The sequence below is a fragment of the Ctenopharyngodon idella genome, chromosome 6 (genome assembly GCF_019924925.1).
Source record: "Ctenopharyngodon idella isolate HZGC_01 chromosome 6, HZGC01, whole genome shotgun sequence".
Taxonomy (NCBI): Eukaryota; Metazoa; Chordata; class Actinopteri; order Cypriniformes; family Xenocyprididae; genus Ctenopharyngodon; species Ctenopharyngodon idella.
Genome location: NC_067225.1, coordinates 17,330,004 through 17,352,208, shown reverse-complemented (window position 1 = coordinate 17,352,208; position 22,205 = coordinate 17,330,004). Strand labels below are relative to the sequence as shown.

Genomic DNA, 22,205 nt, shown 5'->3' with positions numbered 1-22,205 from the left:
ATGACCACTTTATGTCCACTGTTGGATATTGACAGTACACAAATTAAGTAATTAGTGTGAGTGTGAAATTCTGCTTTAAAGGGTTAGTTCACCCAAAAATGAAAATTCTGTCATTTATTACTCACGCTCATGCCGTTCCAGACCCGTAAGACCTTCGGAACGCAAATTGAGATATTTTTGTTTAAATCCGATGGCTCCATGAGGCCTACATAGGGAGCAATGACATTTCCTCTTTCAAGATCCATAAAGGTACTAAAAACATATTTAAATCAGTTCATGTGAGTACAGTGGTTCAATATTAATATTATAAAGCGACGAGAATATTTTTGGTGCGCCAAAAAAAAACAAAATAACGAATTATTTAGTGATGGCCGATTTTAAAACACTGCTTCAGGAAGCTTCGGAGCATAATGAATCAGCGTGTCGAATCCGCAGTTCGGAGCGCCAAAGTCACGTGATTTCAGCAGTTTGGCGGTTTGACACGCGATCTGAATCATGATTCGATACGCTGATTCATTACGCTCCGAATCTTCCTGACGCAGTGTTTTTAAATCAGCCATCACTAAATAATTCGTTGTTTTGTATTTTTTGGCGCACCAAAAATATTCTTGTCGCTTTATAATATTAATATTGAACCACTGTACTCACATGAACTGATTTAAATATGTTTTTAGTACCTTTATGGATCTTGAGAGAGGAAATGTCATTGCTCCCTATGTAGGCCTCACAGAGCCATCGGATTTAAACAAAAATATCTTAATTTGTGTTCCTAAGATCAACGAAGGTCTTACGGGTGTAAAACGGCACGAGGGTGAGTAATTAATGAGATAATTTTCATTTTTGGGTGAACTAACCCTTTAAAGGAGTTTATTCTCAAGGTCCACAAGGCCATTTCCATTGTTGAAGAAACAATATGGAAAAAACAATATGCAAAAATTACCTGAGCTTCTCCAGGGTCCAGTAATGTGTGGCTCCATTTTTCTGATCTTGAACTTCTACAGCTACAATGGTGCGAGGGAACGGGCTCTTCTCCCTGTCTTTTGCTGCCTCGGGTGGTAACAGGTCAGGCGGAAGTGGAGAGTAAAGTGTGTCCGTCAGTAACACGAACTGAAACTGAACCTGTAAGCGACATAAGGCTCAATCAGTTATGATGTTGTCCTATTTTATTCAGTAGGTTTAGCAGAGTGAATGCAGTTCTTTCTGGTACTGTATTTCCAAAGCTTTCACCTTCTTCTTTAGCTCGACGCTAATGGCATTGGCTTCCTTGAGGAAGATGGCATTGCCCCAAAGTAGGTCTCTAAGAGATGTGAACTGATAACATCTCCATTTACGGAAAGCCCACAACGCCAGTTCTGTCTCCCTCTCAGTCCATTGCACTATGGATAAAAGAGATTGAACACAAGATGCAGCTGTTTAAACTGGGTCATTTTGATTATTTATAAAATAAACACTTTTTTCCATTCACAATCTAGTCACCTTCCTCCTCAGGTTCTTCATCTTCCTCTGCTACGTCAGGGTAACAACGATCTACCTGCTTCTGCAAGGCTTCAAGCTTGCTCTCATAGTCCTGTAAAAGACATACAGTGAAATATCAACAATAAAAAGGGTCATATTATACTACTAAGTTTTGAGTAAAGGAAACAAGTATAAGCTCTTTATGTTGTTTGTCACTTACTAATCTCTGTTGCTCCAATAGATTGTTGGCCTCTTCTCTCTCCTTACGATACTGATCCTCAAGTTCCTGCAGTCTATACAAACAAAGAGCTGATGAGTCTAACAACACAAACGTCACATCTTGAACTTATTCTTGAATTTCCTCCTCGTTACCTCTGATCCATTTCCTGTTTCATGTCAATGCCCTGTTTCTCCAGGAGTTCTCTCTGAGCAAAGGCCCAGTCTACAGGTTCCATTGGGGTTTCAGAGCAGGGGGTTCGCTCACGTTCCTGACGAGCCTGCTCTGGATGGTTGAAGCGGAACACATGGCTCTTGCCCAAAATGATTCGGTTCCCTACAAAAGTATAATGTGTCAGTAAATACGGAGAAATAAAAACTGCTTCACAAACAAGGGTCTGTTCAACGCTGGATTTTCACAAATGTTTATTCTGAAAGATGGGTCAATACCAACGCTTCATGCTCAAACGTCATACCATAACTTCACAACTGACACTGCTCTCACGTGGTATTGGAATTATCATAAACTAGAGTTTCCTAGTTAAAAATTGCACATGAACGCCTTTTCTGACATTTTTGGTGCATGAGATTGTCCTGTTTTGTTGTTGCCGGTGTGCCAGAGGTGTGCCTGAGTTCTTGAAACTCCGCCCTCTTCTGGAAAGGGGACCGAGAACAGCTCATTTTTATTTAAAGGGACACACTCAAAAACGGCGCGTTTTTGCTCACACCCAAAAAGTGGCAATTTTAACATGCATAATAAATGATCTGTGGGGTATTTTGAGCTAAAACTTCAAGACTTATTTTACATCTTGTAAAAGGGGGCATAATAGGTCCCCTTTAATTCAGCACAGATGTGCATAAAATAATTATTTTTTAAATAATATTTTGAATCATAAATAAGTTTAAATAAACATATTGTAAATAAATACAACCATACATAAATTTATAAATAAATAAAATCATAAATATATTTTAAAAAATCATAAGTTAATAAATCAATGAATAAATAAAATCTTAAATCATTACAAGCATACATGCATACATACATACACACACAAACACACATCAGCACAAACAAATAAATAATAGGAACCAAACCATAATGCTTAGAACAGTATTGTAGCAGGTGAGGGGAAAAAAAGTAAAAACAAACCTGATCTGAGAACAGTGGGTTCTGTTACTCTCTTCCCATTTACATACGTTTCTGCTCCCTCACACGGCTCGAGAATGACAGCTGTAAACAACAGGAAGAACAGACATCAGGACTTTGGCATATACATGTACAAGTATGTGTGCTTGTAGCTGCATCATTAACAAACCTTCTCCCATAGGTCCAGTGGTGCTGGTGAAAGTGCAGTGTTCCTCTTTGATGAAGTGACCACTCAAAACAATATCCTGTCTGCTGCTGGCATCTTCTCTCCCCACCCTAAGAAAAGCAACACATCAAGATACCATAGAGCCAATTCTGCTGAACAGAAGCATATGTGTGATTTATATCCACAATGGGGAAAAGGAGAAGCTTGGATTGTCACTAACCTGGTAATTCCATCTTTGATGTAATATAGGAGACATTCAGACATCAAAGGATCTTCATTCAGGTTCACCAGGTGGGGTGTCTGTAATGAGGGCACAAACATACTTAAAGTTTACAGGCTCAACTATTTTTGTATTTCCAGGAGGAAATACCAGTGCTTGCAAGGCAGCAAATTGCTAGTCTTAAAATTTCAGGTAAGTTTAGACTTTGTTAATGCTAAAGTCGCTTCACCGGTGTCATTACAATGAGAAGACATCTTGTTTTCTGTCAGATGTGTACAAGAATTAATACCTTTACTGTACAGTGTAAATGTGGCATGAACTTTACTTCCCTATTGTGACATATCTGAGTGAAATGGCTTCATGAATTAGACACAATGTAGGGCAAGATTTGATTGGATCCGATTGGAATGATTCATGTGAGTGAAAGGTTGCTGGAGGGAAGTGATTATTGTCCCGCCCACAAATAATGATGTGCACAGATAAATCATTTATAATAAACACTGCAATATTCCATAAAATATAAGAATAGTCAATTTTGAATTCATGGTTACTTTAAATATATGAAAAAGTCCAATCACAATATGTATGCAAACATATGTAAGAAAGAAGACCAATCGCAATTCAGCAGACATATATTTAAATAGTCTCATCACTGATGGTTACATTTTCAAATGCTAAATATGCTGAAGTCAATGGGAGATTTTCAAACATTTTAAAAACTTCTTAAAGTATGAATCATAGGGGCAAAAAGAGGCACAAAAGACTGAAATTATCTACAAAAGAAAGTTCAATTGGAGTCTATGCATTAAACAGTTCGGGCTGAATTAAATGCAGATGTTTAATACTTGGAATAAATGGTTTAAACCCCAGCCAAAGTGCTTGAAGAACAACATAGCACTGCCTTGCGAGCACTTTCAAAATGTATTTATATGACCTTGGAAAGAGGAAAATAAGATGCTACACTAAATTTAAACTTTGATATCCATCAAAATGCATGCAATTCGATTTAGATATCACAAAAGTGTAACACTCCAGACAGGAAAGCCTTTAAATGCATCATTTACAGGTCATGATGCTTGAGATCTGAAGACTGCTGTACATTCATACAGCAGATGCTTTAAAGTTTACTAGAAGGAATTGCAGCACATCGGCATTCATATCAGAGAGTAATGAGCAACAGATTCGTAAATAAAGATCACAGATGTGTTTAAAAGAGCTCTGATGGGGAAAGAACACACAGAGGTACATCAGAACAGTCTAAGAGGATCGAGATGCAACCACACAGTATCCATGGCAACCAACCTCATTGGGAGAGAACAGCCCAACAGTGTCTATAAACACGGGCTGAGGTTTTCTCTGTGAGGGCTTCATGAAGGGGAACGTAAAGACATTCACAGGCTTATTTAGTTATTTGAACACAACATATTAGCCTTATCATGTGGTCCACCTGCATACGGTTTCTCCCTACAGCCTTAATAATCGCTTTACCTTCTTTGGTGAAAAGACTCCAACAGTTCCTCCATCCTCACGCATGGCCACACCCATCTCGGCCAGCAGTGCTTCTCTGTGAAAATCAATTTAGGTGTTTTTCAATCAAACTTATTGTGTATGTCTGTGATTATAGCATAACTTATATATTAACGTAAAATTTCTTGTCAATCACATAAGGCTTCATTCAACAAACCTGTCCATTCTGATGGCTTCTGTACGGCGAAGCTTCTCTTCCCATGTTTCATTGAGCTCAGCAATGATTTTCTCAGTTTCCTAGTTGGCATTGCAAACATATTCAAGTTAAAATATGCCACCAAATTTAAGTAGTTTAATAGATTTATTAAAGCTGCAGTCCATTAGTTTTGCCTCTTTGTCACCATCTCTGTTTGAAACGTGCAATTGCAGTTATTTGCAGAATTATCATCTTTACGTGGGTTGTGCATCGGCACGGCTCATCAGCGCGGATGAATCTAATGTTTGCTGTCAGTCACCACATCGGTGTGGATACTGTACTTCGGAATAACAGATTCTACGTCTTGGAAGTATGACCAACATAAGAATTTTCACTGGAAAATGTCATCTGAACAAGTAAGTAACATGTCTGCCACTTTTGTTCTGATCAACTGAGAAAAAAAGCATTACAATAAATCGCGCTGCCAATGGTGATTATCTAACGATCGCTTAGCTCGGATCATGTCAAACCGTGCAAATAATTATTACTGTTTGTTCTCAAATTGTTAATGTTAACAACATTAGCATCGCGTGACTATGTGTATTTAGTGTGTATTAGCGTTACCTGTAGATGTTTTGTAGCCACTCCGCAGTCCGAAGTCTTTTGCTTTTGACTACGGGTGAATCTCCAGTTGTCACTGATGATTGTCATTTTGACCTTTCTGGATTATAATCCGCCATCAAAATGATAAGTTTAATTATTGCAGCTGCTGTGAGAAAAGGCTATAAATGATCCGCCGCCGGCAGCATCCTCACATGTGCTATAGCCTACTAGCTGGGACTCGTTCTTTATGTAAACAGATGTGACGCAATGACGCAAAGACGAATGGCGGCATGCTCGAATTTCCCGCTGAAACCTACCAGTACCACCCAAATTAGAAAACATTATTACAAGCTTATCGTTGTGAATCGGGCTAAGGTAAGAAGATAGTTTTGAACACTGGCTGGTAATGTACTTGCTCAAAAATTGATTTTGGATAATTTTTAACCAAAAAAAGTTACGGACTGCAGCTTTAATGTGAGATGTACATCTTTAGAAAGCAAATGTTAATTTAGCTTTTGGGGTTAGTTACTGAGGTAAAATATTGCATTAAAGGTATCATATCATGAAAACTTACTAATATTCTGTATAAATTTAAGACCTCAAAACTCCCTCCCTAGTCCAAAAAGACTAGCTTAGTTTTATTTATGCAAGCAAAGCCTCATAAACAGCTCATTCCAAAATATGCAAACTACATTAATATTGCCATTGTTCGATTTCTGTCGATGCAGTGCCATTTAGCCATTAAAGAGGCCATATTATGCCCTTTTACAAAACCTTGATTTTGTTTTTGGGATCTACTCGAATACAGTTTCATGCTTGAATGTTCAAAAAGCACATTATTGTTATTTTTTTTTTATTATTATTATTTTCCACTGTTACAGCACATCTCTTTCCTTACTGTCAGTAATGCTCTGTTTAGTTTTAGTTTCTATGAAGCCCTTCCTGAAAAGCGCAATGTGCCCTAATAGGTTGGCTGATTCCAACGTGTTTTGGAAATGTCATGCTCCTTACCATAACCGTGCTAAATCCAGGGTTGAAAAAACAGTGTCTCTTGGACATGGCTACAACACACTACTAACTCAACTCAACTCGGCCTCTATTTTATTTATTTTTTTGCATATGCATTGGGCGGGAATTATTTACATGAGGAATATTGTGACTGTGATGTACATTCCCAGAAGAAAACTCAAGACTACAATCAAGGCATTTTAGGGAGTTTAGAAACAGTGCTTACTGATATAGAGAATAATTCCCTTTGAGTGGACTTTTTCGCTTTGTAACTTTGCAGATCTTTTGCGCTCAAACAAAAACAGTAAACACTAAAGAAAGTAGAAAATGTAAAAAAGGATAATACAGTAGGTCCTCTTTAAAAGGTACAGTTATAAGATGTGTAGCTTTTAATTTTGTTTTCATTTTAGTTTTCGTAATTCATGTGCTTTTGTCATTTTAATTAGCTTTAGCTTTAATTTATTTTTATTACAGTGTTAGTTTTAGTAATTTTAGTACTTCAACCTAAAATTATTTTATTTTATTTTACAGTCAGTTGTTGTATAGTATTATAGTAGAGTAAGTTATTATATTTAAATATAATATTTATATTTTAATTCATTTAAGCTTTATTTCAATTAACAAAAACAATTTGTAATAGTTGTAGTTTTAGTTAATAACAACACAATTTGCAAGTAACACTAGGGGGGAAAATGATAAAAACAATTATGAAATAATCCCTTTAATCAGAGATAATTGTCAGATTTATATTTGGAGGATTTCAGTCAGTATTGTCAGACTTTTATATTTTATGGCAGTCACCTTGAGTCTCTCAATGGCTTCCTCGCTCCCTGGGCTGAACATGATGCGATCGTGCAGGCTGCTGATGGAACCAGCCCGGCTGGACAGGGCGGAGAGAGATGGAGAGGGGCTCATCCCCGTCATAGCATTGGTCACTGTGGAGAGATCACCTCTTTGATTGACAGCTTGGCCACTATTGTTATTGTTCTTGTAATCGGATATGTCTGTCGGGGAAGGGGGAGAGAGGTGCGGGGGGTGTGGAAGGAGCGGGGGGGGCAGGGGGTGACAGACACAGAGTTCAGACAGAAGCAGACAGAAAAGGATGAGAAGAAGGAAGGAAAGGTAGAGAAAAGAAGACATGTAGCTTGAAATAAATTTGAATTCAGAGACCCAGAAATTTCACATGTGAGGAAAAACGCTCGAAATATAAAGAAAGAACAGACAGTCACAGCCCAGTAAAGGAGACAAGCAGAAATAAAATAGGAGCTCTAGCGCAGGCACCCGGCAGCACAGAGACACGCCAGCCATCTCAAGCGCAATGTAACACTGCGGGATTCAACTACAGCATTACACCTCGACCATCCAATGACAGGAACCTGAGAGCCACGTCTGAAATATTGAACAGGCATGCATGCATTGATCTGGGCTGTTACTTGACACCAGTTTCTTATATTTGTTAGTGTACATTGAGCAAAATAATGCTGTTAGTCCATTCAAGCAACTAAATGGCAATTCTTTCTTGGTCTTAAAGATATAGTTCAGCCAAAAATGAAAATTCTGTCATCATTTACTCACCCTCAGCAAACTTTAATTTTCTTTCCTCTGTGCAATACAATATAGGATGTTTGAAGAATGTTTCAGCTGTTTTTGTTTATATTATGAAAGTCAATGGCATCCAAAATGTTCAAAGCCCAAAAAATTGCATAAAGGTAGTGTGAAATTAATCCAGTAAATGATTTGGCTGGTATATTATAAGTCTACTGAACACAGTAACTTTATACGATGAACACATCAAATTAAAGCCTTGATTTACTACATCAAACCTTAGATTTAAACTACATCAAATATGGCGACATGAACCTCAAACATCAAGTAACATCAAACCTTATTGGTTCTCGCATGTCATGAAACAAACATAATACCTTTTTTTTTTTTTTTTTTGGTATGACAGCGAATTAAGGCTTAAATTTCAGGCTTAAGGCTCCTTTTTCAAAATGTATTATTTTGTGCTCCAAAGAAGAAAGAAAGCCATATGAGTTTGGAACGACATGAGGGTGAGTAAATGATAACAAAATTTTCATTTCTAGGTGAACTATTCCTTTAAATACTGCATGATATCAAAAGTGGAGTTTTGTGGCTTTTATATGCATAGATTTTAGGTTATCTGTATGCTAATGAAGTCAAAATCAAATGTCCTTTTCTTCCAGGAAAACATACTTAAAATTTTGATGACTCATGTTTAGGGTTGGGAATCGTGAGAAATTTTCCGGTTCCAGTTCCGATTCCGGTTCTGCCCAACGATTCCAGTTCCGGTTCCATTAAAATAATTAAACAACTACTAAAAAATAGTAGTAAGGGAAAAATGCACAATACTCGACTCAAACAGTCCTTTTTGTGTTTATTATTCTTGTAAAATGACTGTTAATCTCAACAAATTCGCTAACACTTTACAATAAGGTTCATTAGTTAACATAAGTTAACTACATTAACATGAACTAATAATGAACTGCATGTCTACAGCATTTATTAATCTTTGCTAATGTTAATTTCAACATTTGCTAATACATTATTAAAATCAAGAGTTGTATTTGTTAACATTAGTTAATGCACTGTGAAGTAACATGAACAAACTATGAACGGATGTATTTTTATTAACTAACATTAACAAAGATTAACAAATACAGTAACAAATTTATTGCTCATGGTTAGTTCATAAATGAACCTTATTGTAACGTGTTACCTCAAATTAGATAAGATGCTTGAACACACATGTAAGATTCAGACAGGTGAAACAATATTTTTGTGAGTTGGATTCATAAAGACTTGTTTCTGAAAGAATGATTCAGTGATAGACCCTTTTTTAACAGTAAATTTGTTGCCATCTAGTGGCGTAACAATGCAATCGACACAGTCGTTATTTGAAGTCCAGTTACTTTCAGAAGGTAATTTATTATACATAAACATCAGCGTTTCTATCTGAATAATAAGCTTTTGTATACCATAATTGGAATAGGCCTATTTGTCACACAGAAATAATGATACTGTGCGTTTGTAAATATTGTTTGTGAAGCTGTTTATATCTACACATGTCAACACTTCGCCCACCCATCACACCAGAACCGTTTTCGGAACCGAAACTTAGAAATCTTGCACGGTTCCGGTTCTTTTCAAAAAACACTACCGGTTCCGGATGAGAACCGGTTCTCGGTTCCCAACCCTACTCGTGTTGCACTACACAAATTTATATCCAATTAAATTTTGTCTAGAAGAATTGCCCCGCCCCCCGCAACCAACCAGGAAGTAAATCAAGGTTCATGGCTGCAATGGTCCATCTCTCATACTAATTAACATACACTTTATGTAAGCAAATATTGACTGTAGTACATCTGAACATTAGCAATGAGCTCATATTTCTGCTAAAAGCCAGTGACTGTCATTACCATCATTAACTGACTAGAATGATCGTCATCGCTGACCACAGTAAAACCTCCATTACCAGTTCTATTATACACTCATAAAATCCATTTGACAGTGAAATAACTTACAGCCTACATCTCATTTACAAAACAACATTCACAACTCTTGTGAGCCGCACACAGGAAACATCCTCCCACTGTTCTTACTTAGTAGAGACGCTGTCAGCATTTCAAGTGATATTCACCTATCCAACCACTAAATATCATATATCTAGCTGAACAGTTATGCTCATATCATTTGATATACAAACACAGGATATAAGTGGCTAAATAAACGTATATTCTATAGAGAGTTTGTCTTTGTAATGTCTCTGTAACCTTCTGCACAATAACATCTCTCAGCTCTGACAGTGCTGCTATGGCAACAGAGTGCTTACTCTGTGCTACTACAGTCCTTAGAGAGCTACGAGACAAGTATCTTGGGTAAAACGTGACAAATGTGGCCCCTGGTGACTGATGACTAAACACCAAACTAAGATGGAGATGCGCTTTTTCTATGCATATAGCAGCTAATATGAGGATTGCATAATGTGCATTGAAGAAAGGCACTTCAGCTTATACTTTCTGCTCAAAGTCTGCCAATACGTGCAACCTCCCTTCATGGCTTGAGATTAATGAAGCTTTTTTCCCCCTAAATACATCCATCTCGGTTTGAATAATAGCTGCATCAAGCAGAGAGCAAATGTGATCAAAAATGCACTAAAAATATTTTTCATGACTGGCCAGTCCCAGATCTGAAAGCGCAAATAGCCACTTATTACTTATGGACAATTTATCCATAGTATAAATAAGATATTATTTCTGTTTACTCTTTGTCTGAATAGAATCTATATCACTGTTGGCACACTGTTATGGATTAGATCAGGCAGAAATGCAAAAATAGATTCTTGATGTAACAGTTGCAGGTTTTTCAGACATATGTTTAGATTATATCTTCTCAAAAAGAGGTAGGATCAAGGCCACAAATTCTCCTTGTCTACCTTCATCGCTTTAAATGTGGGTTGTGTTACATCTGACATTAAGAAGCATTAGGTTTGATTTTCAGCCATTAAAAAAGCTGCAGCTAGCAACAGGCAGCCATTGCATAAAGAGAATACAAGCTGTCACTCAAACACACATCTGCTATAAGTCCCTCCCACTGCAAAATACTGGAAGATATCAAGCCTAATTCCCACCTTGGAAAATTTAAGTGCATGTTGTATATTAAACGGAACTTACATTTGTGACCCGTGCTGGCAAATTGAGTCACAATGAGCAAATTATTATTTTCACATTCTCTATTAAAAAACCTTCAAGATGTTGTATGATTTGTTGGAATCAGAAAAAAAAAGAAAAAAAGACTGAGCTACACCTGTTTGAAGCTATGGATATTCACAAAGTTGGAATACTGCGCTTTAAAATGAGACCAAACTTGTGCTGAGAGGAAGCGCCAGTCGTCGAGAAGCGAGCAGAGAAAAAATTTTCATGGACAAAGGAAAGGTACTTCTCTCACAAAACACACAAATAAAGATACTTTTAGATGTTTAATTGCTATTTGGAGCATTGGGATCGCTAAACGAGGGCTTAATGAACTCTTTTTTGTAAAAACCTGCCTTTTTTTTACATGTTTTGCCTGTAGCTCGAAATTAGCCCGTGCGCATTCTGACTCATTTTGACAGCATGGGTCACATTTTTTGTTTTTACAATTATGGTGATTTTTGCATGCTGTGTCCCAAAAAGAATTCAGATGCAAGTCACATAAAAATAAATGAATTTCCTTGCATTAGATTACAAAATATATTTACACCATTTATTGTAAAGAAAAGTAACACACTGCACATGCAGATGTCACTTAGTTTAATACTTAGCTATCTAATACAATGACATTTAAGTGTGGCTAAAGTGTGCAGACACTTTGGGGTCCACTGATTTTAGCATTAAGACAATTCCTATGCATTAATTATTAAATCTTTTCATTCTTATTAAATGAAAAGCATAGGAAATGGCAGCTGAAGAACATTAACTAGTATGACAGATGAGTGGATGAGTGAGATCAATTAGCTCAAGTGTGACATCACATTTATCCCAATCTGCATTGCAAGCCAAAAGAGAACGATAACGAAAAAGAGGGAGTGAGAAAGAGAGAGAGAGAGAGAGAGAGAGGGAGAACACACAGCCCTGCAGCACCAGACTAGATAAAGCAGCTTTCAGCTCAGAAACCACACCAGCAACCAGGGTTAGATAAAAAGCAACTGCCAAATAATCACAATACATCACCAAAATGCCATTCCAAAAATGCCATTTTGGCAATAATCATTTAGATTATTAGAAGGCTATATTATGTTTGTCTATTACAAATGGAACTTTCCTAATACTATCCTAACTCTATAATATCTATAAAATTTATAATTATTAATATATTAGATGCTATATAAATAGCAAATATATTAATGTTTAGCATTTACAGTATATAATGGTATTTCATATATCAACAATTATAAAAGCTACAGAAACCAAAACAGAGAAATAGTTTGATAGCTTAACAGACAAACATTTATGGCTTTCATAGGATTTGACATGAATATGGCTCAGATATTATTTTTGTATGTTGAGAGAATATGAAATTTCTCTCAAACCCATGAATGGACCCTGATGCTGCATAGATCTGCTTTATCCATAAAAACTGCAAAAGCGTAGAAAAGAGAGTGAGATAAAGCCCAAGAAACACACATTTCAAACCAGCAAAATCTTCAACTGGCCCCCGAAACGCTGAGAGAATGACAAAGAAGAAACAAGAGTAAGAGAATAATATAGAAAAAATAATATATACAGAATAATACAGAAAAAAAAAGAGAGGAAAGTGAGACTCATTGTTCGACACAAAAAGACTAAGAGCTCATAGGAAATTCGGAGTCTAAACTAGACTTTTAAAAGTCACTTGACACAGAATTGTACCAAACCCAGAGGGCTGGACTCCAGATCGTCTGTTCTAAGGCATTTCCCCGCTGGGATCACCATCAAGAGACGATAGGATGAGAAAAGAAACGAGTGATTAGAAGAAACAGAAATAGAGTTAGGAGTGCACAGGGAAGAGTAGAGGACCCAGTGAATCAAGAGTTTTTTAAATAGTGGACATCTTAATGTTTGTGTGTGTGTGTGTGTGTGTGTGTGTGTGTGTGTGTTAATTTTACCATCCATGATTATCTTTGCAACTCTCTTCCATCTCTTATAGAGATATGAGCTCTGTTCCAAAACCTAGCCAGTTGCCTTGCTGTCCACAACCTACAAAGGCAGCTGCCTTCTAAGAGAACATCATGGAATCTCAAAAGTGACCAATTTCGAGCGTTCAAATGTCATTTAAATATGGATTTGTGAATGACAGCGAAGCGACATAACTGACACAGTTAGTCACATGACGTAGTATGTCCAAATTCCATTCATACTACACACACACATTCATACTATATAGAACTTACTTTTTTAATGGTGGTGAAGTAAGTTTAAAACCAAAAGTATTACCTACTGTATTATATAGTAAGCAATTTCAGACGCAGATTATGTTAACAGCAACTTCATGCGCCGCACAAGTATCACTGATTTAAATAACGTTTTATGTTAGCATGATGTTGCTAAGCTAAAATACTTGACACTTGATATACTAAACAACAATTCATAGCACACACAAATATTAGGTAAATCCATTGTAACATTACAATATAACTTGCATATATTTAATCATCAAATCTATTTTATACATCCACCATCTTGGTTGTTTCACCTCTAGGATACACGCTTCCTTAAAATATGGCCAAAATGAGCCATCTTAGAAAGCAGTCTACATAAGTTGCCTACTTTTTTGAACAGCCTTTATCATCTGTGGTGCCTTAAAATGCTGTTTTGTAGACAGCTTACTAGGATTTGGAACAGAACAATAAAACATTTGCAGGAATACATGTTTCAGTACCAGAGAAAACATAACGGTCAATGTGTCACGTTAACTGTCTGATGAAATACTGATAATGAAAAGAAGGCGGTATTAAAGCAGATAAAAAGCAAATGGTCTTACTCTCAATGATGTCACCCAGGCCCTGGGCATAGAGGAGGTCCTTCAGACGTCCCACCTCTTCTTTCAGTTCACGCACCAGACGGTTATTAGGATCTTCATTGATCACAGCATTACAACGGATCTGTTTAGCCCTGTCTGCATACCTGCATAACACACAAAATTGTTAGTGAGTGACTGCACTTTAAATTGTAAATAAGAATAAACAAGTGGTAATATATGTACAAAATTGTCTTTTAATAATGCTGCTTTTCTTATAGCTATTACATTATATATATCCATACAGTATAATGAAAAAAGAAATCAATTTTAAAGAGACATTCTGCTCTATTGCACACACGCACTTCTGACGGGTGCCCAATTACTCTTTTCAGCAGTGTTACTGCACACCAGCATCTTTGAAGGGCGTTTGAAGTGGGAGGCAGGTGTGTGGAGAGGGAACGGGAACATTCTCATTATGCAACATACTGCTGTACCTGTCAGCTCATTAACCAGCTCAAACCAACCTCAGACAGAGAGAAAAATGGATAAAACCTGTGTTTTACTGAGGCAGAATACCTGAGAGTGCTGAGGGTTTCATCATAGTTGATGTCGGCTGGACTTAGAGCGGCCACCATTGCAGTGCGAGAGTTGCCACCTGTACGAGGTCAAAAGGTCAAGTGTTTCAAGAGTGAGAATACATTATCATCCTGTTTTATGCGATAGAACACCTTTGATACATACCAAGGTTCTCTCTCAGTAGCCAGGTCAGTACCGAATCCCTGTAAGGAATAAAACTTTCCACTTTCTTCTTCTTTTTGTTCTGTGCATATAAGAAAATTATTATATTATATTATATTATATTATAAAGTTTGGGGTTGGAAAGATTTATTTGTTATTTTTTAAATAACCAAGGATGCATTTATTTGATCAAAATAAATATAATATACAAACAATAATATTGTGGAATATTATTATAATTTAAAATAACTGTTTTCTGTTTATTATATAATAAATTATAATTTATTCATGTGATGGCAAAGCAGAATTTTCAGCACCCATTACTCCAGTGTTCATTGTCACATGATCCTTCATAAATTATTCTAATATGCTGATTTGATGATGATGAAACATTTCTTATCAATGTTGAAAACAGCTGTGCTGCTTAATATTTTTGTCTAAAAACGTCAGGATTCTTTTAGAAGTCTCTGAATTAAAAAGATCAGCATTTATTTGACAAAAATGTTTTGTAACATTTTAAATGTCTTTACTTTCACTTTTGATCAATTTAATGTGTGTACTGAATAAAAGTATTAATTAAAAAAAAAAATCCTACTGACCCCAAACTTTTGAATGGAATTGTATTTTATATACTGATTGACAGACAGACAGAAAGACAGATGGAATTTAATCAACAGTGTTATACCTTGTTTGAGCCAGAATCCTGCAAAAATAAGTGATAAAATAAATTGCAGGTGATTAAACTGACACACATTGAACTTTTTATGTAGAAAATAATAAATCATCAAACATCCTCAAGGCTCAAAGCAAAACAAAACACTTACCACCTCAGCCAGAGCTGAAATTACTTTTCCCAGGGTAGTGAGTGATTTATTGATGTTTGCCCCTTCCTGGGATGCAAAGAGTAAGTAGAAAATAGAATTACAATTCCAAAGTATTGATGACAGAATGAAGAGGAGTGCTGTCAAAATGTTCTCTACACACTGAGAGCAGGAAGTATGTGAATAGAATTAGACACACAAGGGCTTTTTAAACTGTGCTTAACTCTTATCGTTCTAAACCCTGTTTTTAACACCTGGGTAAAGGAACATTTCACACGTGTAATTTAGAAGCGGGGTTAGTCTGTTTTTTTTTACCCAGGGTTATGAAAACCTATTCTGGAGAAGGGTTAGCACCACTTTTGCTGTGTTAACCCAGCATTGGGGTGCCAAACTTGTACAGTCCAAAACAATTCAGTGTTAGAATGATAAGGGCTAGACGCTTAGCAACCAATAGCCAATCGTGTACCTCAAATTCACATGCTTTGGACAGTTACGGAAAAACTGCGTGTTGTATAAACAGTCATTTCAGCGTTTGAGGGGAAAATGCCAAATGGTGACAGAACGCATATATATATATATATATATATATGCAATGCTTTAAACAGGTTGCATGCTGCATTCATCCAATCAATGACAAGGACATAGCAAATATGCAAATAAGGACGTTAACCCAGAGTTTAAGAATGAACAGGAATGAACAATTTCAGCGTATGAATACCAAGGATTAATTGTTCAAATAAATCAATTAAATTAATCTAGGTAAATTATAAGCAATGTAACTATTTCAAGTGTGAAAAGCCCTACAGAGGCGGTACAATAATGCGGAAGATCACTGAGATTATGAGGGAGTTGGATAGAGTGCATGAAAGAACAAAAGATAATGGGGGATGGGAAGTGAATTTGGACAGCTAAAAAAAAAAAAAAAAAGCACTCACCTTGAGCCGTGTGCCTTTGGCTCCAGTGGAGTCTGCTCTCTCACTGCCGGCTAAATCCACCAGACTGATTTTGCTGACCTACCAGAGAGGTTCAGAAGAGGTCAATAATGAACATGCTGAGAAATGGACGAGCCCATATCACTTTTCACATCATCCAAAGAGAAAAAAACTCCCAATGTTAAAAGTCATCCAATACAGCCCTGATGTGAGAGGATGGGAAACAAGTAGCCCAGCCTAGAGCTCTAAATTGAGCCGTTTATTATGACTGACAGGGTCTGTAACATGCAAGTACCTTTTCTGAAGTGTTTTCTGTCTCCGAGTCATGCCGCTTTTGTGTGAAGATAATGTTGAAGACAGCGTGAGAACGGCTGCTGGTCTCATTCATGTTAGTGGCAGCTACTGTCCTGTATAACAGAATTTCACCATTCAGAAACTTCATTCATATCGAGCGCACAGATTATAATTCATGTGAAGTATTACTGAGGATTTAGATTTCTTACAAGTCTTCATATCATAATATCAAAGCATTTGCACTTCTGCCTTTGCCTTTGGGAATAATCTGGTCCTGAACTGAAATTTAAAGGGATAGTTCACCCAAAAATTCACTCACCCTCATGATGTTCCAAACCTGTATACATTTCTTTGTTCTGTTGAACACAAAGCAAGATATTTTGAAGAATGTGGGAAGCTGAACAGTTGACTTCCATAGTATTTTTTTCCTACTATGGAAGTCAATGGTGCCCCAAAGTGGCCTAGTTACAAACTTTCTTCAAAATATCTTCCTTTGTGTTCAGCAGAACAAATAAATTTATACAGGTTTGGAACAACTTGAGGATGAGTAAATGATGATAGAATTTTCACTTTTGGGCAGACTACCCTTTTAATGATCAACAAAATGTTTCCCTGATGTATTCAGTTCCATGTATTCTCTAATTACAGTACCATTTAAAAGTTTGGGGTCAGTAAGATATATATTTTTTAAGAAATTTAAAAATCTTACAGACACCAAACTTTTAAAACGGCAGTGCTTATTCATCAGCTAACATTCAATTCTGATAGATCTCAGATGATGCAGACACAGTTACTTCAAATGCTGCACTGAAAAAAAAAGTGTAAGCTTTAGACCTCCTAATTATGTATTCCACTCATTTAGCTCATGTCTGTTGTGCCAAACCATCAACTTACATAACAGGCTAAATGTATTGCGTAGGAGGAAGGTGTAATGTATTGGCAGGGGTGTATCTCAACACCTTGGGATTAGAGAACTGTTGAGTGACACTAAGCTCAGGAAACAGGAATGCACAAACATAATGCCTCCTGGAATGAAATGATCCATTTGTTTCCATGGCATTATGATGATAAGCATGAATAATGAATAAATATTTGTTTTATGTCTCAACGTGGTCATGAAGACCTTGAAAAACAAATGTGACCAGGACTGTACTCAATAGTGAGAGAACTATCAATGGTTATTTGTTGGACTGGACCGGACCGGACCGGACCAGATCAGACCGGACCAGACTGGAATAGAATAGAATAGAATATAATAGAATAGAATGGAATAGAATAGAATGTTGTCCCATTGTGTTAGAATTAGACTCTGAGATTCTACTTTGAGCTGTTCATGTCCTCAGACTCCAGAATGATTTGTTTCTATGGCAACTCTCAAAAGCCAAAATCTATGTGCAGCTTTGTTTTAGATGACAGCAAATAATTTGACTGCAAATAATAATGACTACATTAATTCACTTCTATATGGTCTTGCGAAATGTTTAAAAACAAAGACAAACTTCAGGTTCCTAGACTCCAATCTTCTAATATTTAATAATTCATTTTGGTTTCATGTCGTCATTACAGTCAAATCATAGAATTTGGAACTTTCATAAAATTCCAAAGTTTCCTAATTATAATATACTGTATGTGTTCAATAAATACAATACTATATAAAAGTTTGGGGTCTGTAAGATTTTTTTTAGTCTCTTATGGATGTTTTGTAACTGTTTTTTTTAATATATATATATTTTAAAATGTAGTTTATTCCTGTGATGGCAAATATGAATTTTCAGCAGCCATTACACCAGTCTTCAGAGTCACATGATCCTTCAGAAATTATAATATGCTGATGTGGTGCTCAAGAAACATTTCTTATAATACAAAAGTTGAAAACAGTTGTACTGCTTAATTTTTTTTTTTGTAATTTTTTGTAAGTTATAATTTTGAAACTATGATACCTTTTTTTTTTTTTTTGGAATCTTTGAGTTCAAAACAATAGAATTTGTAACATTATAAATGTTTTTGCAGTCAGTTTTGCTCATTTTAAATGACTAAACTTCTGAAGTTTTTACTAGTTGGAAAATTGTAATTACAGTAATACAGCCATGACATGAACACTTCATTAGAGAATAGAATAGAATAGAATAGAATAGAATAGAATACCTAGCCTTATTCCCTGAGTCCATCAGGTCTTGAATGTCATTATATGACGTGACAGCGAGTTTGGACAGATCTTCTACATATGGGCCCAGTAAGGGGTGCTCTCGCACACGCAGATTTCCTTTGTTTTTGGGGTTTAGAAGATCTCGTACCCTCTCACAGTAAATCTCCATATAACTAACCTGGAAAGACAAAAAATAATAGACTGTTTAAAAGCACAAACACCATATAATTGAGAATTGAAACAAAAATCACATACAGAATTTACAATAAAAATGCTACGAAGATTTGGAACCAAGCAGAAGAATAGAAAACAGGGCTTGACCAATTCTTACCTCCACAGAATAGGACAAGTTGTTATCAGTATTTTTGTCATTAATCTTGGTGAAAAGGTCCTCACACAGCTAACGGTTAGGATGAAGGTGAAAAGGGGAAAGAAACAGACATAATAAAGAGAGATTAGTTAGTGAATAACACTTTTCTTATGTGTACTGGTCAGCTTGGTGTTTGACTTGTCATTTAATTCTGTTTGAATTGATCGTTCACACTGCCTCTGAATGCATTATCATTTTCCTGTTTATACAGCAGTGCCAGTGACGGTGAGACAGTATGTGCTTTAGATACACAAAAAGGCCACTCAAGCAGATAATAACTGTATGTAAGTGCTGAAACTGATATTTGGAAAGGATTATTCCTCTTCATATTTTTTACCAGTGGAATGATCCCCTCCTGGTCTTTCTCCTGTTTGCCCATCATGGTATAGGATTTACCAGCACCGGTCTGGCCGTATGCAAAAATACAGACATTGTAGCCCTCAAAGGCATGGAGTAACATCTCCTCTCCAATATCTCTGTACACCTGCAGCTGGGAGGCATAGTTGATATCTTCTGGCTGTGGATAGATGAAGACAAATATACATGGTTTTTGACCTTTTGAAGTCTTACTTTAAAAGCAAAATGGCTCAGTTTTTGTGCATTTCACTGCAATTAATAAAAAGTTTTGAACTATTTCTGACTCACCGAGGTATGTGACCAGTAGGAGTAATCAAAATTGAAGCTTTTGTTTTCTTTGGGTGCTTTGGGGTTGATTATGGCTGAAAGACAAGGAAAAGATGGCAGAGAATAAGTAAGGTTAATAAAACATGCTAGAGATCCTGAGTGGACACCCAATACTCTGCTGTCAGCCACTAAATGGCCGCCACACAGAGGCAGTAAGTGCTGAGTCACTGTAGTTTTGTTTAAACGAGTCCACGCAGATGTGCTCTAAAACCTGCTGCTCTCACCAACAGTAACTGAAAGTCATCACAGGGAGGCAGAAATCACAAATTAGTAATTATGTTCATCTAAATATGGTGATGGGTGTAAATGACCAAGTATGCATCTTCATGGGAAGACTTGAGTCATTTGAACGTACATTATCAAAGTAAATGCTATGTAGGTGCATAAACCATATACAACCATATACACTAACATTTAAAAGTTGGGGATTGGTAAGATTTTTTTAATGTTTTTGAATGAAGTCTCTTATGATTACCAAGGCTGCATTCATTTGATCAAAAATACAGTAAAAAACAGTACAGTAAAAAGGCCCTTTCACACAGAGCATGATTCGATAAAGCAAAGCAAATTGCCGACGAAAAGTGCTTTCATACCAAACGTGAAATGATTGATCGCCTTCGGCTAATTCATGCCTACACGATAGGTGGCGCTGGCTGAGAATGCATTTTACGCCTGCACACTAGGTGGCACAACCCACTATTCAGCTGATCGGCCTACACACCTTACAACTTTATTAAGATATTAAACGCACAATCGATTCCCATTTTCTCAGCAATTCCTTGCCACAAAACTTCTTTTTTTGTCAGTTTTTCTAGCCAAAAAGTTCTCGGTTCTTAGACACCAATGATAACAAGAACTCAACATCCATTCTCTTCTGGGAACACTTTTGTTCGATGTTTATGCTGGTTTCAAAACAGCTTTCTGTGCTATAGCACCACCAATCTCACCCTTTTGTGCAAGAGCAGCGGCTCTGGGCATGTGACCTAAAGCTCAAATCTAACTGGATGGCCCATTTCATTGCGAGGCAACTGGGGAAAACATCTACACACTGGTCTTCATGAAGCTTCATGGAGCGTTATGAATCAGCGTGTCGAATCATGATTCGGATCGCGTGTCAAACCGCCAAACTGCTGAAATCACGTGACTTTGGCGCTCCGAACCGCTGATTCGACACGCTGATTCGACACGCTGATTCGACGCACTGATTCATAACGCTCCGAAGCTTCCTGAAGCAGTGTTTTGAAATCGGCCATCACTATGCAAGTCGTTATTTCGTTTTTTTGGTGCACCAAAAATATTCTCGTCACTTTATAATATTAATATTGAACCACTGTACTCACATGAACTGATTTAAATATGTTTTTAGTACATTAATGGATCTTGAGAGAGGAAACGTCATTGCTAGCTATTTCAACAAAAATATCTTAATTTGCGTTCCGAAGATTAACAAAGTTGTTACGGGTGTGGAGGGTGAGTAATAAATGACATTATTTTCATTTTTGGGTGAACTAACCCTTTAAGGATGTAGAATAAGGTCTTGCAAAATAAGGTATTAATATGTGCTTTTTAAGTACTAATAAACAGCCAATATCCCATTAATATTCATTCTAATAACCAACTAGTTAATAGTGAGAATTGCATACTAAACTAATGTGTTACCAAAGTTTTAGTTTTTAGTTTTAGTTTTTAGTTTTCAGTGTTGTGTAAACGGCCCCTAATATGCTGATTTGGTGCTTAAGAAACATTTCTTATTATTATCAATGCTGAAAACAGTTGTACTGCCTATTGTTTTTTTGTCAAAACCATGATAAATTTTTTTGGATAAATAGAAAGTTCAAAACATAAATGTATTTACTGTCACTTTTGATCAATTTATTGCATCCTTGATGAATAAAATTATTAAACAAAAAAATTATTTTGACCCCAATCTTTTGAACGGTAGTGTATATTGTATACGTGATTTAAATCTGTAATCCAAAACTTAAAAATTAACAATTTTGGGGGGGATTTTGAACAATTTAAAACATGTTTAAAAGGTTATGATGTAAAATTAATAATAAATATTTAAGATTCTGCTCTATTTCTGAGTAAATGTGTGACATTTATTATGTGAACTCTTTCTTTTGAACAAAAGGTCACACATTCTTGCTTCCATCGAAGCACAAGACATTCTTTGGAACATCTCAAATCATGCTGGACAACGTGATCATCACAAGCTCAAGTATGAAGGTCTTCTGAA

The 22,205-nt window shown here is 36.4% G+C and overlaps 1 protein-coding gene across 21 annotated transcripts in view; it reads right to left on the bottom strand.

Moving 5' to 3' along the window:
* The window catches only part of kif1aa (kinesin family member 1Aa), a 72,401-nt gene that overhangs the window by 33,119 nt on the left and 17,077 nt on the right, over positions 1-22,205 (bottom strand). For 11 of the 21 annotated variants that reach the window (XM_051896763.1, XM_051896764.1, XM_051896768.1 and 8 more), the window contains exons 3-25: positions 19,928-20,001; positions 19,620-19,799; positions 19,244-19,312; positions 18,912-19,090; positions 16,768-16,879; positions 16,476-16,553; positions 15,544-15,609; positions 15,405-15,422; positions 14,723-14,801; positions 14,558-14,636; positions 14,003-14,145; positions 12,667-12,705; positions 7,283-7,485; positions 4,892-4,971; positions 4,696-4,771; positions 3,208-3,287; positions 2,991-3,097; positions 2,825-2,905; positions 1,828-2,008; positions 1,676-1,748; positions 1,477-1,567; positions 1,228-1,376; positions 941-1,119 (exon numbers count right to left, since the gene is read on the bottom strand). In XM_051896763.1, coding sequence (XP_051752723.1) covers positions 941-1,119; positions 1,228-1,376; positions 1,477-1,567; positions 1,676-1,748; positions 1,828-2,008; positions 2,825-2,905; positions 2,991-3,097; positions 3,208-3,287; positions 4,696-4,771; positions 4,892-4,971; positions 7,283-7,485; positions 12,667-12,705; positions 14,003-14,145; positions 14,558-14,636; positions 14,723-14,801; positions 15,405-15,422; positions 15,544-15,609; positions 16,476-16,553; positions 16,768-16,879; positions 18,912-19,090; positions 19,244-19,312; positions 19,620-19,799; positions 19,928-20,001 — 2,416 coding nt within the window. The remainder of the gene's footprint in view (positions 1-940; positions 1,120-1,227; positions 1,377-1,476; positions 1,568-1,675; positions 1,749-1,827; positions 2,009-2,824; positions 2,906-2,990; positions 3,098-3,207; positions 3,288-4,695; positions 4,772-4,891; positions 4,972-7,282; positions 7,486-12,666; positions 12,706-14,002; positions 14,146-14,557; positions 14,637-14,722; positions 14,802-15,404; positions 15,423-15,543; positions 15,610-16,475; positions 16,554-16,767; positions 16,880-18,911; positions 19,091-19,243; positions 19,313-19,619; positions 19,800-19,927; positions 20,002-22,205) is intronic. The other 10 variants (XM_051896774.1, XM_051896781.1, XM_051896783.1 and 7 more) reach the window with 3 other exon arrangements.